The sequence below is a fragment of the Astatotilapia calliptera genome, chromosome 16, assembly GCF_900246225.1.
Source record: "Astatotilapia calliptera chromosome 16, fAstCal1.2, whole genome shotgun sequence".
NCBI lineage: Eukaryota > Metazoa > Chordata > Actinopteri > Cichliformes > Cichlidae > Astatotilapia > Astatotilapia calliptera.
Genome location: NC_039317.1, coordinates 8,309,554 through 8,324,900, shown reverse-complemented (window position 1 = coordinate 8,324,900; position 15,347 = coordinate 8,309,554). Strand labels below are relative to the sequence as shown.

Genomic DNA, 15,347 nt, shown 5'->3' with positions numbered 1-15,347 from the left:
AACTACATCTAGATAGACACCTGTGCTTATGCTTTAGGGAACCATACTCCACAATAAAACGGCTCTTATGATGGCTTCTGCACTTTTAAAGAATTCTATGTCACTGTCATTGAAACTGAAGAGTCACAATTGACTGTACAAGAAGATGATTTTGGTTTTTGATGCTAGTGAAATCTGCATTAAAAAGAAATGCCTGAAGGTAATGCCCAGTTAATAACGTTTCACCATAGTGACTCTTAAAAATACCAGTTTCCCCTTTTTTGCTAAGGACCACTGCACTGTTGAATTTTTAAATAAATATGAGGACCCGTGTAGAAAAATTGTGGTGATATATAATAATTTATTTACCTAAAAGCTAATACTTTGTGGATGTATCATTGGGGCAACAATGCTGAGCCCACATCCATTATTACCCCACTAGATGCCAGTGTTTCTCTTTAACCATAAAAAAGGTGTCACCCTTAATTGCTTAATGTAATGCCACAGCGCTATATTTCCACTAAGTAAAAATGTAAAAAAACAAAACAAAAACAAACACAATTAAAGGAAAAGGTGCTACAGACTCAGTTGCTTAGTATTTTTATTTCTTATTTTTATTTTTTGTAAACAGGCATTATTGGAGACAGCCAAATTTCCGGAAGAGCAACTGGTGAGAGTTAGATGGACGAGGAAGCGATATTTGTTTAGGTTTAGCTTGAAGAACGCACGTACTTTTTTTCATCACAAAGTCTGCCTCTTTATAAATAGTTAACATGCCTTTATTTTCCCAAAATCCATTTGACCAAGATGTTGGTAAGTGAATTGTTGTCTCTTTGGCCCTTTGAGTGTGTCACAGCCAGAAGCTAACGATAGGGCCAGTCACACTAGAGGCTAATGCTAGCTTAGCTCGAGTTGTTTATTCGCTAGCGCTACGTGATAAGTTACTTTAGGGCTGCCAATTTTTGTTACAACACCATATACCAGTCCTGCTAGCCTTTGCTAGTTTGTACCTGACATATCGATGTGTTGTCGACCTCTTTTATTAAGTTTCCAGTTCATTTGTTAGTATCAGCGATTGCTTTGTAAGAAAAAAAACTTGGTGATTCATATAAACTCACAGGATAACCGCCATTACAAGATCAGCTGATCCCAAATCAACTCAAAATACGTTTATGGTTCTATTTTTATCTACTTTATCACACAAATACCATTCGTTTAAATCTCCTTTATCTTTTTTCTGTTTTCGTTGAAGCGTATACTTTGTTGATGCTCGAAAACAGTGAAATCCCCATTGCGGTTCACTTGACGTCTCACTTGGGAGGATTTGGTGTTTTCCTTTGTTTTATGTAGAAACTAAATGAGGTTTACATTTTGGTGTATTGGTTAGACAAAAAAAGAAGTGGATTGAAGATGTGTCCGTGGGCTGCAATTGTTAGTGATGCCTGTTTTCAGTATTTGGAGTTGATACGTCATTGGATAGTTAAATGTGAAAATAATATAGTAATGAGTCATTAATGATTACAGTTGTTGAAACTTTTTTTCTCTCCGGCTGATGATTAATTAGAAAAGCTTGGTCAAGACTAATTAATCAATCACTCTCTGGCCTTTCGGGTTTGGTTGTTATCTGTCTGTATTCAGATGGGTGTAAAATTAAAGGAAAACTCTGAATGTTTCACCCCAGCATGGCGATAATCCTGCTGATTTAACATATTGTGGCAGTCTTCTGCTGGCATTGTTTGGGTCAGCATGTCCCTTTAGCGAGAACTGTCAGTGAAAACAAATGTAAGTTGTTCGCAATAATCGCTGATGTCCTATGACCTTCCTGTTCTGATGAATAGTCTCTTCCCACATGACAAACGGGTTATCTATAAGGTATATGAGTTAAATAATATGGACTTCACACTCGTGAGCTCCTAACCCAGTTGAACATTTATGGAAGATTTTGGACCAGTGTGTTAAACCTCACTTTCTACCACCATTTTTTAAACATAAAATAAGGGGATATGTATGTTATTTATTTATTTATTTTTAAAGGGTGTTGTTTTCCTGTAGTTGAGGTCTAGAGTCTTGGAAAATCCATGCCAAGCCTTTCTAATGACCCAGCACCTTTCTAAGACATTTTATATCGTGTTTCCCTTTAATTTGTCAGCTATCCTATGTGTTTTCCTAGGCTTATCCTATGTAAATTTTCATAGACACTTCCTGGCTGAACAGCTTTATCTGACTGTGCAACACTATAGTCCTTGTATGACCATACAATAGAGCACTATTGCACTAGAGAGTCATGGGAGTGACACTATGAGTCGGAAACGTCATACAAGTAATTTGCTACCAGCATATTATGAAACAGTGGCAGGTCACTTTGCATGTCAGAACACCACTTAGCATCAATATAGTTTATGTTGTGATTTTTCTTTTAACTCAGAAGATAATGCAGTTCAGTTGTTAATGAGGCTTTTCTTTTAGCTTGTCAGCTGCTGAACGGGTCACAGTTTAAAGTACTTAAATATTTACATGGGATTTCTAAGTGTCTTGTCACAATAGGCCGTTAGGAACAGGTTGCACAATAAAAACAGCAACATGTAGTTGGCTTATAGAACTCTTCCACTCTCATTTTGAGTTCGATAGGTGACAGTATAACATAAATTAGATGTACAATGTGCCAGTTAAGGGCTTGCGGCTCATTTTTATATTACACCATGCATTTGGCATGTCTTCCCACATTTTCTTTGGAGATAAGCAGCCACAATGCCATTGGAGTTATTTTCTCACTGGAGCATATGCACTAAATCCGCATTTTACATATTTCCAGAGAAGGCAACCAATGAAAACAACACAACAGATGACTGGGCACTTATCATGGACATCTGTGATAAGATTGGAACAACAGCCAATGGGTAAGCTTGAAAGAGCCATCTTCCGTTGAATATTAATGGCACATTTTGATTTGAGCAGCCCAGTGGCCCCGGACACTTAATTTGAAAGTTTCATACTTGACGACATCAGCAGTACCCCCAATCCACAGGCTGTGTTCCCTTCTGTTGCAGACCAAAGGACAGCTTAAGATCCATTATGAAGAGAGTCAACCACAAAGTGCCTCATGTGGCGATGCAGGCTCTTAATGTAAGTTTGTTGCTTTACTATTTAATTTATTGTATAAAAATGCCATTACAAATAACTGCAAATGTTTAATAAATCAATAGATTGGGTCAAACACCTCTCTAGTTTTGGGGTTAGAAGTACAGTTTACTGGCATTTGGGCTGCAAACCCATTTCCTTTAAAAGGATACAGGAAAGTAGACCCTTTCCACGCCAGTATTATTTAAATGAAATGAGGACTGTGAGACCTGTTTGTCTGAGTCATTGTGAGCTAATACTGTCACATGACCTGCTCTATTCTTAGATTTCTGTCTTTAAATTACTGAGATAATTTCAGACTGTTGTCATCAAATCCCACCTCTAAACTCACCTGCTGTTAAAATGTACTGTAAATAATGAGTGGCTGTCTTTTTACTGCGATACTTATTTCACTGTCTTGGCTTGCAGTTGCTGGGTGCTTGTGTATCAAACTGTGGCAAAATATTCCACCTGGAAATCTGCTCAAGGGAGTTTTCCAGTGAAGTGAAGAGCATTCTTAACAAGGTATGAAAACTTACCTGGTTTGCGTTTCTTTTTTTTTTTTTCCTTTTTTGGGGTGGAATCTTATCCAGAGAATTTCTTGTCCATGTAGTCCTTCAAACTCAGAGGAACTTTAAGTTTAATGTTACAGTTAAAATCTTAACCAATGCCAGACTCCATAGCTGTTTGTTTTCATGTCTTCTTTAGGCACACCCTAAGGTATGTGAAAAGCTAAAGGCTCTGATGGTTGAGTGGGCAGAGGACTTTCAGAAAGATCCACAGTTGAGCCTGATTGGGGCCACCATCAAGTCTCTGAAAGAGGAGGGTGTCAGCTTCCCATCCCCATCCTCACAGGTATATTGACATGATGATTCTGAGAAATGTAACAAAGTCATTTAGAAGTCTTATACAGTCTTTACTTTGCAGCAGCTGCAACTGAGTTTTTATTTTATAATTCTTTGTCATACTTGATGCCAGTATAACAGATAAACAAAGTGTAAGTATACTGTATTTGCAGCATAAATAAAGGCCTCTTTTTGTAAAGTATCAGATTTTACATAAGCTGATGTTCTGTTAAACAATATTTCACATCACAATATAAACATTTTACATTGTGTTTTATAGTGACCACACAATCTACCTTCTTTTTTCTACTTGGAAATAGTTTCTTCTTTTAAGCTAGTAATATACATCCCACATCCAGTAGGGTTCACTAGCGTGCTGAGGCTGGAATTGTAGCCATGATTTGACCTCAGGCTAGTGTAGTGATTGTGAAGGTTCAGGCTGGGTGGAGTTTGTCTGTTTTGGAGAGTGTATATATGAGAGGAGCTTAGAGTGGAATTTCCTCTTCACATATTTCACATAATTCTTTGGAGGTTTATGTCATAGAGTCTGACTTGGTAATGGTAAGAGCTGCTTTCTAGTTTCTGTTCTGCTGCTTAATGTGTGTGTGTTTTTTGTTACGCAACAAATCTGTATGTGCCACAGATAAAACTGGACTTTGACATCAGTTTCTCATAAAGCATCTGACATACTTGAAGACTTTAACGCTAATAAAGCTGCCACTGAGGGGATAACTATTGTAGCCTTCAGTAGAAATGTAAATGTGCAACACATCCTTTTCCGCACAATAGACAACTCAGAGCATTAAATAATAAACAACGAATGGCAGTGATGTGAGTTAGGGCTGCGCTGATTTAAGTATTTCGAATAATTTGATGAAAAAAAATTCTCGACACACATTCTTTGCTTCGATGGTTGGTTTAAGGCACGGCTCTGTGGCGCACCATTGTTACAATGGAAACGCCATAAGACTACAAGCAGACCTGCAATACAAACTTTTTTAAGGAGCAGCATGTGAATAAAAAGTTTGATATTAAGCGCACGCACACTGATAACACAACAGCAGCAGTGATGATGAAGCTGGTGCAGTTTAATGTGGAGCCAGAGTCTGTTTACACACTGCGACGAGCACATGCAGTTGAACTGTTAACTTAGTCTGAAACATGTTTAAATTATACAGCTTGCTGAGCAGCCGTCCCATTTTACAGGGGTGAGTCTAAAGGGGGACATGAGGTGTACTAGACCATGTTTATTATTTATTAAGATTTTCATACAATTTTTGAGATTTGAAATTGAAATGATGTAAAATACTGTTTTTTTTGGGGGGGGGGGGGGGGGGGGGGTTGCGTTAATATTTAAAAAAAAAAAAAAAAATTACATCTTTTTTTCCCAAGCCTATAAAAATATACATGGCCCAGTAAAACTCTGAGCCACTGATCTGAGGGTTGTTAGGTTGGACCGTGAATTATTGTTAATATTAATTAACGTCTACACCATCATAACGTCTTGTTTTCAGGAGCTCAAAAACTGTGCAACAAAGCAGAGGGCAAACATCAGAATGCTGATATGCTCACTTCTCTTCATAGAAGCCACCACATTCTCCTCTAAAGTTTGCAGTGAATGAGAGTTTGTGTCTGTAAAGACACAAACTCTCATTCACTGCAAACGTAAACAAGCAGAAACACATGTACACAAACTCATAAAGCCTTTGAGGAAGACAGAGTAAAGGTAAATGTTATGGCTTTGACTCTACTTGAGATTTAGAGATATCTTTGCATTTAGGAAAATGTTTTCTTTAAAAAATAAAATTGAGTATGACACGTAAATACAAAGGGTTTGTTTGTTTGTTTTTTGTTGTTCATCATGGATGAAACATACTGAAGTAGTTGATAGCTGCAGCCCTAATATAAGTAGTCTAAAATCCCTTCGATTTTATTTGCTTTCTCATCCTGGCTTTGTTATCACTGGCTATGCTCCATTTGGCTCTGATGATGGTGCGCTGCATTTCCTTTTTCGGGATAGGCTGGCAAATGTGCCTCAGTGGAGAGCAGGTGGCTCATGTGGCAGCAGGTATGACATTTAATCTCTGTCAGCTAAGGGGAAAAAAGCAGCAGGCAGCGTGACTCAAGCTGTGGCAGCGTTTACCTGTTTATTTATTTACTTATTGTCAGTTTGGATTTGGCTGCACAAACTCAAGCTGTAATGAACCGGTTTTCATTTTTCCCGTTTCTATTGTTTAGCTTCTGGACATAAAATAATTAACGAGACTGCTCCTGGGAGTATTTGTGTCTAAAGGCTAGAGACACATTTCTGAACAATATGTGATACCCAGCATGAACTCCAGGTGGCACCGTGTTTTTAAAAACATTTTGGTTTTTCATTTAAAGTCTTTGTGCTTCATTCTCCCTCAGGTGCACTTATTCTGCACTCTGATCTGACCTTGTCTTTCTATACTGACCACAGGGTTCCAGCACAAAGGCCAACCCATCAACTGCAAGCAAACCAGTGGATGATGACGATCTTGCCAAAGGTAAAGTTAGTGTATTCCATTCATTTTTTTAAATCCAAAAGCTCTACACAGATTTCATAGAAAGTAATCTGATAAAAATACATGTGAAAACCTTTAAATTGATTCTCCGTGGCTGAAAATGTGATTGGAGCACCTGCCTTAGAGCCATTTGCATTTTGAAAATTAAATGAATCTGGAATGTGTGCCAAGTCTGTCTGTGCTAAATACCCTTTCTTCATTTCCACTTCTCTTGTTTATTTTCTTCAGCTATCGAGCTGTCCTTACAGGAGCAGAAGCAGCAGGCAGAGACACGCCCCATGACCATGACCTCTGACCCTCCAAACTATACTAATGGCGGTGGGGGGCAGGAGGCTCGGAAGGTGCGTGCGCTGTACGACTTTGAAGCAGCTGAAGACAACGAGCTGACCTTCAAAGCTGGAGAACTTATCCTAGTGTTGGATGACAGGTAATATTTTATAACACTTCCTGTCATGAATCAGCTCTGCTATATCCTCCCAACCAATAGATAGCACCGTTTTACCGACATTGAATGAAGATCTGGATGTGCAAAAATGAGTTTACTGCAGATGAGTTGTTTACGTAGCTAAAACTGAAAATGTTCATTATCCAGAGAAGGGGACAGGTCTGTCAGGTTAGAGGGCGCATTCAGCCATTAGCTTTGATCTATACTTTACCACTGAAAGTCCCAGAGTATGCACGACCTTTAAGATCAGACAGTCATGTTGCTATATCTTCATGGATGTTGAATATAAATACCATCCCTGCCTTGTAATTTCAGTAATAACCCAAAAATTGATGTAATGTCTAAATAAAATATAAAAATAATATATAAATGAAATGATCTGATGTCAAAAACTAACCTTTGATAAGTTATTATGACATGGCGGTAACCACTCCTTCATGCTCATTAACTGTTTTGAAACAGAAATTTAATCAGTGTGGTTCAAAGTACATGCAGTGCAATAGTAACATCTGTCAGTGATGATAATGTTACAAGGTTTGTTTGCCTGTTGGAGATTCATCCAGAAGTGTGAATATTTTTAATATGAGATATTATTTTTAGGACTTAAATGATCTGTAAATTCTGTTCTGCAAGTAAAACTAGGCAAACGTCAAAATACTTTTTCATACCAAGAGCTCTGAAAACTCACCATAACCGCCTTTTCTGGAGCTGCCAAAGACCACATCAGGGCGAGAATTTTTAGACTTCTTGTTGTAATGGTTCTGACTGGTATGAAGCTTAGCCAGACGCTAAGTATGGCTTTCTCTCAGCTGCTCTTTGACTTTGGTTTTATGTTTCCGTTTACAGTGATCCAAACTGGTGGAAAGGAGAGAACCACAGAGGAGTTGGGCTTTTCCCCTCCAACTTTGTCACAACCAATCTGAATGCAGAGCCAGAGCCAGGTTGGTAGCTCCTTAAGGACAGACTCTTGTTTGTACCTCCTGTTGAGCATATTGATTTTATTTCTAATCAAATTATTTCTAGAGCTGCTAATGTAATTGAACTTTTTCTTTCATAGTTACTTATGTTGATAACCCGGCGACTCCAGAAGAGACAAGCCTGGAAACCAAAATAGAGCCTGAGCCCGTCTTTATTGACGAGGTAGCACATTTCCTCAGCGATTCTTCATTTGCAAATCCATCTCTCAGTTATTTTACCAACACGTATCCGCTCACGTCTTTCTGCAGGCAAAGATGGACCGAACGCTGGCACTGCTGCAGAATACAGATCCTGCAGATTCCACTCCTGACTCCCTAGAGCTGATCCAGCTGGAGGGTAAAAACTTTAATGCCACTCTAAATCTAGTCAAACTGTCGCTGTCAGCTGCAGTCAGTGTGAGCCGTGCTTTTGCTTTCTAACCTCATTTCTCCTTTTCTCTCCGTGGATGTAAACAGGTGCATGTGCACAGATGAACCCACTGATTGATGAGAAGCTGCAGGAGATTGACAGGTAATGTGTTAATTATATAACATTTCTCTATTATTAATCAGATTGATCATAATCACGATATGCATAGCAAATGCAAAAGGTTCTTCATCCAGTACTTGGGACTAATGTTTGTTTGTGTGTGTTGCAGGAATCACTCAGAGTTATCAGAGTTGAATGTGAAGGTTTTGGAGGCACTGGAGCTTTACAACAAGCTCATGAATGAGGCTCCATACTACTCGGCCTACTCCAAGATGCAGTCACAGTATCCTCCAGCCAGCTCTGCTGTGGGCATGCAGGTCAGAATAGTCTTACGTGGCTCTGATTGCTAAGAGTGACTCTCAGTCGTAAATGACGTCGAAGCTGAAACCTTGTATACATCCGTGATGTTTAGATAGCAAGCCGAATAGAAAAAATAAACAATGGCTGTTGGCAAAATATTGTTTGTGTATGTAAACATATGGAGAATCAGCAGGACGCAGAGCTCAATCATACATGTTTTAAGGATGTCTCTAACATGTCTCATTCACACATGTTTTGCCTCTAAACTAGTTACTAATCTTAGACTAGTCCTGATGGCTTGATATTCAGTCAGCATTTTTTTTTTTTCTTCCCTGGAGAGCGTCACAGGCCGCCGGAGCTTTCTCAGCAGATGCTGTTTTCTTGGTGGTGATTAATGTCACAGTCTTTCCCTGGAGATTTAGAAAACTGTCCACTTCGCATAGCAGGCAAACACCAGAGCTCCTTGCAACTTATTATTTTCCTTTTTCCAACTGTCAGGATTTTATTGCACCTGCAGTAACGGGGACTTGGTTAAAAACAAAAATTTAAAATGACAAAAAATTCTGAAACTGTTAATAATTTAAAACGAGTGTTTTATCAGCATCATTTCTGTATGCTGAATAAAGACTGAACACAGCAGGTCTTCTGTCTGAAGATTATGTAAACTCAACTCTGTTTTCCAATATTATTTAATTTGTAATTGTATAACTGTTTTTTATATTATTGGTATTTGTTCTTTGAATATCTCTGTTGGTGCACGTTTCTCTAGAGGCTGGCTATTTGTGTAACATAGCTCACCAAATCTCATTATTTGGGGCAGCTGCTGGTGACCTGCTACTGACTGAGGATGTTTGTAGCATCTCAGACAATGAAGGTTGTAGTTTCTGGATGTAGCAGTCTCCAACTAGAGCTTAAAGGGTGGTGAAACTAAAAATAGCTTCATTATATGTCTTGAATAAATTCAAAAGATAAGGAAATTGTCATCATAGAGATTTGGATTATACAATTCTTGCGCAGTTCTCTTCATTTGTAATTTGTTTGCATTAATTTCAAGTAGCTTATACAGATTTCTAGGTACAGATGTCCCATAATCACACTGCTATAGGTTTTGGTTGGAGCAAAAACAACACAGCATCAGTTTATATAACATGAAGGATTTTCTTTTTCTTTTGGGGGGGTGGTTAGTGGTCTGAAAGATCTAAATGACTACAAGTTGACTTAAACAGGGCTAGTCGAGGACTAACTCATGCCAATTTTTCAGCTGTCTGTTTAAACAAAATGCAACCAGAGCAATAGGAATGTGTTACAAGACTGCTTTATACCCATCACACTAACACTACTAACTCTACAGTAAGCATATTGCGAGAACTAGCTGTTTATTTAAAAAAATAAGCTACCCATATTAACCACGTGTTATACTAAATAGGCAAAGGGAGAACTGTTAGCACTGTGACAGTCAGGAGGTGGCCAGTGCAAATGAGTTACCAACACAAGATAAAACTGGAAAATCTAATTTACATGTAGATATGAATGCATTGTGAGCAACCCTTCTCCTAATTTACCTTCCTCATGTCTGGTGGCTTAGATTTGGATGTTACAATTTATAAACTGTTAAATATTCACTAATAAATACTACAAACCGCAGTATCGTAGCGTGCCGGCAGCTGCAGCATAGGTGTAGTAACAGGTCAGTATAAACGCCAAAACAAACCAAGCTGCACCTGCTGGGAGTGGTCAACCAGTTTTTCTGGCTCTGTTCTATATTTACTGGGAAATAAGTTCACTGCCAAACTCTGTTACATCCTTTCAGTGCATTCACTTATCAGCACGCTCCTCTCCTGCTCTTCTCAGGGCTACCTTGGACCAGCGGCACCCCCTTATCTTCCCCCATCCATGCCTCAGATCCCCTCTGCACAGCCCTACAATCTGCCCAGCGACCAGCCTGGACCTCTACACTCACTACCGCCAAATGTCTCAGCTCCACCCAACACCTTACCCAACAGCCAAACTGCTCAGCCGCCCTACATGAGGTAAGAATAACACCTCCACCCTTTTAACGAGGACGTTGAAAGTCAGATTTTTAATCACTTGATGTGTCTCCAAATCACCAAAAACATTTTAATTTGTACATCATAATGAACAGTGTAATTGTCACTGACATAGCTGTCACATCACAAGGGAAAATAACAAAAACTTGTGATACGCTTTTCTTCTCTCATAAATATACAGTGGTGTGAAGAAGCGTTTGCCCTCTTCCTGATTTCCTTTCTCTTGTATGTTTGTCACACTTAAATGTTTCAGATCATCAAACAAATTTACATTTAAACAAAGATAACATAAGTAAACACAATGGAGTTTCTAAATGATGGTGTTTATTATTAAGGGGGAAAAAAACAAAGTTATGATGACCCTGTGTGAAAAAGTGATTGCCCCCTAATCCTAATAACGGGTTGGGCCACCATTAGCGGTTTTACAGCCCCATGGAGAAATTTTAGCCCATTCATCTTTGCGGAATTGTTGTAATTCAGCATGAAACACGTTTTTGAGGTCATGCCACAGCATCTCAATCAGATTCAGGTGAGGACTTAAATCCTGACCTAAATCCAAGTCTTCATTTTGTTTTCGTAATCCATGCAGAGGTGGGCTTGCTGGTTTGTTTTGGGTCATTGTCCTGCTGCAGAACCCAAGTGAGCTTCAGCCTGAGATCACAAACAGATGGCTGAACATTCTCTTCAGGGTGTTTTCTAGTCTTCCAGGTCCTGAGGCACTAAACAGCCCCAGACCATGACACTACCACCTCCATATTTTACTGTATGATGTTCCTTTTCTGAAATGCTGTATTACTTTCACGCCAGATGTAACGGGACACACACCTTCCAAAAAGTTCATCTTTTGTCTCGCCAGTCAACGGAGTATTTTATTAGAAGTCTTTGGGGATCATCAAAATCCCCAAGTCTTTATCTTTTCTGTCAAACCTGAGACGAGCCTTTAGGTTCCTTTGGCTCAGCAGTGGTTTGCAGGCCATTTTTGCCCAGTCTCTTTATTATGGTGGAGTCATGAACTTGCAGGCATGCAGTTCTTTGGATGTTGTTCAGGGGTCTGCTGTGATCTCTTGGCTGAGTCGTCACTGCGCTCTTGGGGTAATTTTGGTCAGCCGGTACCTCCTGGGAAGTTTCACCGCTGTTCCATGTTTTCGCAATTTGTGGATAATGACTCTCACTGTGGTTTGCTGGAGTCCCACAGCTTTAGAAATGTCTCTGTAACCTTTTGTAGACTGAGATTATGTTGTTCTTATTGGATCGTGGCATGATGTCTAGCTTTTGAGGATCTTTTGGTCTACTCCGCTTTGATCGGGCAGGTCCTGTTTAAGTGATTTCTTCATTGAGGAAAGGTGTAGCAGCAATCAGGCCTGGGTGTTCATAAACACTTTAATTTAGAAACTGCATTTTGTGTTTACTTGTGTTATCTTTATCTAATATTTAAATTTGTTTGATGATCTGAAACATTTAAGTGTGACAAATACACACAAAAAAAAAACAGGAAATCAGGAAGAGGAAAAACACTTTTTCACACCAATGTGTTACTATGGAAACACTCTTTTAGAAAACCGAATTTGATCACTACTAACAAAATCATATTACCTACCAATCATATTTCTCTAGAGGATGTATTGAAATGATAGATTCATGAATTTGTTGACCTAAATGTCACTTGTGGATTTATTTCACAGCAGTGGTTTGAACGCTCCGTACATGAGCCAAGCCACAGGAGCTCCTTACCCACCTCAGGCAGGCATGACCATGGATATGTCAGCCTACCACAACTCCAGCATGCCTCCTGTGTCCTATCCTGTAGCAGCTCCCCCTCACCAGGCTCCTCAGCAGCAGCAGCAGCAGGCAGCATATTATCAGCAGCCTCTTCTGTAAAACTAACACAGGGCAGACCTGAGAAGATGCACCCTTCAGATATTTCAGTTGCTAGTTGTGTGTTCATTTGGTTTACCTAGCACGCATGTGTGTGTCAGGTTATTGCTTTAGGAAAATTCCTTTGGCTTTTTGTTTTTGTTTTTTGTTTTGTTTAGTTTTTTTGTGCCTGTCAAGCCGAACAGGACACCCCCTGGAAAGCTGAAATAACTGATGCGTGTATGTAACGCAGGTCTGCTATGCATCCAAGTCAAAACTCGGCTACTGTATGTGAGGCTTAACACGGCACCGAGAGTTTTCTTAGTCTCCTCGTTTATCATGGGTGACTCAAAGCAATGCTGGTTTTCTCAAACATCATCAGTCGGCACGAAGAAGAGTTGGTTTTGCTGTACAGGACCATGCAACAAGCCGTCATTGTCTAATTTGTTTAGGAAATTAGCATATTACAAATAATACATCAACACCATGCTGTTTCGGAATTGAACTGCGAGTCTTCTTATTGGTTAAAGAGGATTAGTCCACACTAGCCTAGATGAGATAAAATGTTATTTTCTTCTTTGTTTATGATCTGTTCACACAACCTTGTCTGCAGACGCAGCATTTTGGCAGCCCTTAAAGCCTAATACATCGACGGTGCGATAACGTGCTCAAGTTGGAATAAAATCGAGTAAAGTATTCCTTGTAGCTCTGAGAGTGAAATGCAAGCAGCGTCCAAGTCTTGTGCACAAGTGTGGCTATCAAAATCTCTTTCCTGAGAGGGATCGCTGAGAAAGCCAGCAAAAAAAATTAAACAGCCTGCAAGCATGTAGAGTAAATGTGAATAAAAACACAATCATATGTTGTAATGTAGGCAAGGAAAATGGAACAGTTACTGGTTTGTTTGTTTTTCTTGTTTAAGTCTGCAAGTGGATTCATATGAAGGTATGAGCCGTTTATCCTGATCATCATCTTGATTGCAACACTCAGCTGATGTAGTTTATTCATCTGCAAAGACTGAATTCGTGAGTTCCAGCTCAGGTGCTCTCTTCAGCACAAACATGTGCAGGTACTTAAAAGGCCAGATCTCCCATTTCACTGTTCTCATCACCAGCCACCAACGCTGTAGCTGATCAGTGTCTCTAACAGAATTTAGAAGTGCAAACTCTATTTCTCAATTGTCAGATATGTTAACATTGTAAATAATTCAGAAATGACGTTCCCATAGACTCTTTGCCTTGTGCATTCTATGATTACATTTGACATATTTAATTATGTGTATGTGTGTGTGCACATTTGTTTTTTTTCTCCATGTTTGTGTGTGTTTGAATACTTTCCCAAAAAGAGGTTCGTTGTCAATGTAAAGCGACACTGACTTTCAAAGGTTTGGGTGAATGGATAATAGATAAACGTCTGAATGGGTTTGGTAGTCTGGTGAAATGCTGCATCTCTTCATGGTTCTAACATCATTCTGTCTCTTCTAGGTTTTATGCAAATCCACAGCACATTCTCTAATGTGTATGTACTAAAACGTCATAATTGTCATCAGCATTGCCTGTACTTTGATATATATATATATATATATATGTGTGGAGACATGAAAAAAGTGGGTAATTATTTTTACTGGGCTTCTGCTTTTACTTTTATTTTCTTAGCAAAATGTAAACAACAACATTTTTTTAAATACACAAAAAAATCTTTAGTCAAACTGAAGAAATAGATGTTTTTCCCTCCACTTAAATTAAGAGCTCTCATACAGTCTTTTGGGCTGCTGCAGTAACTCCACACTTCTAACTTTAGCCAGAACTCCATTTCTGTTAAGCACCTCTAATGTTAAAGGCAGTGTATATTAGATGTAAAATATCTGGATTTGTCAGTGACTTTGGCATTGCACCTTAGCTTTGTAAACATTTTATTTTACCACTGAATGCCTTGTTCTTCTGTAGAAATCAAACACAACGTTGGGAAGCGACTTCTGTCTCTGAATCCTCTGGACGTGTATAATTGTTTATATTTGAAATATCCCAGGAAACGTTGTGTCATCCAGGATTTTAAAACTGCTTTTGTAACAGAGCAAACTGTATAATATTCTTCAATAAATATACTTTGAAATAAGAGAAACGGTGTGTGTGGAAGTTGATTTTGTTCTTTTAGCGCCGATTCCTCTGAAGCTGTTGAAGTAATTACATTTGTACAATTAAGAGAAGGGTGATTAAAATAGAAACTGTCCACCTACAGCAATTAGCCTCTGCTATTCCCTGCACACATCCTCATCTGCATGACACGTACAATCCAATAATATGCTCTACCCAGAAGACATGATTTATTAATCGCACTTGGCCTTTTTATAGCTTCTTTTTTTCTTTCTATTGGATACACTGGAGGTTATGTGAATGCTAGAGATGGTTATGGGTAGCAAAGTGCAGGTAAAACTGTTCTTCAGTTGCAAAGTCAGATTCTTGCCTGCTCTTCCAGGATACGTGGGAGTGTGAATAAATGTTTTCGAGATTGTCTGAAAACAGCACAGCTGGTGCCTTGGTCTGCTGAGGATGGTTGAGAAGATTCCCTCATCTGTTGTTTGTCCTCGTGAGATATTTTTGAGTTGAAAATTGGCCTGTTTTTAAGTGAAGAATGCGGCACGAAACTGGTGGAAAGTGATTACGTAGGGCTGCAAATGTGTTTATTGGAATATTTTAGTTTAGCATATAATTTTACCTGTTTACAGTTACCACTTCTCATGAAAACATTTGGAGAAAACACACTTGAATAT

At 39.0% G+C, this 15,347-nt stretch overlaps 1 protein-coding gene across 2 annotated transcripts; it reads left to right on the top strand.

The window, feature by feature from the left end:
- Nucleotides 1–561: 561 nt before the first annotated feature.
- Nucleotides 562–14,698, top strand: stam2 (signal transducing adaptor molecule (SH3 domain and ITAM motif) 2). Of its 2 annotated transcripts, none has more exons than XM_026145092.1 (14): nucleotides 562–792; nucleotides 2,792–2,876; nucleotides 3,027–3,102; nucleotides 3,526–3,621; nucleotides 3,805–3,951; nucleotides 6,403–6,469; nucleotides 6,716–6,914; nucleotides 7,779–7,873; nucleotides 7,990–8,072; nucleotides 8,159–8,246; nucleotides 8,366–8,420; nucleotides 8,548–8,695; nucleotides 10,530–10,708; nucleotides 12,412–14,698. In XM_026145092.1, the coding sequence occupies exons 1-14, from the start codon at nucleotides 753–755 to the stop codon at nucleotides 12,602–12,604; spliced, it is 1,551 nt and encodes a 516-aa protein (XP_026000877.1). In that variant the 5' UTR covers nucleotides 562–752; the 3' UTR covers nucleotides 12,605–14,698. The 2 variants fall into 2 exon arrangements, with proteins under 2 accessions (XP_026000877.1, XP_026000876.1); XM_026145091.1 differs by having other exon boundaries at nucleotides 565–792; nucleotides 12,409–14,698.
- The last annotated feature ends 649 nt before the right edge of the window (nucleotides 14,699–15,347 follow it).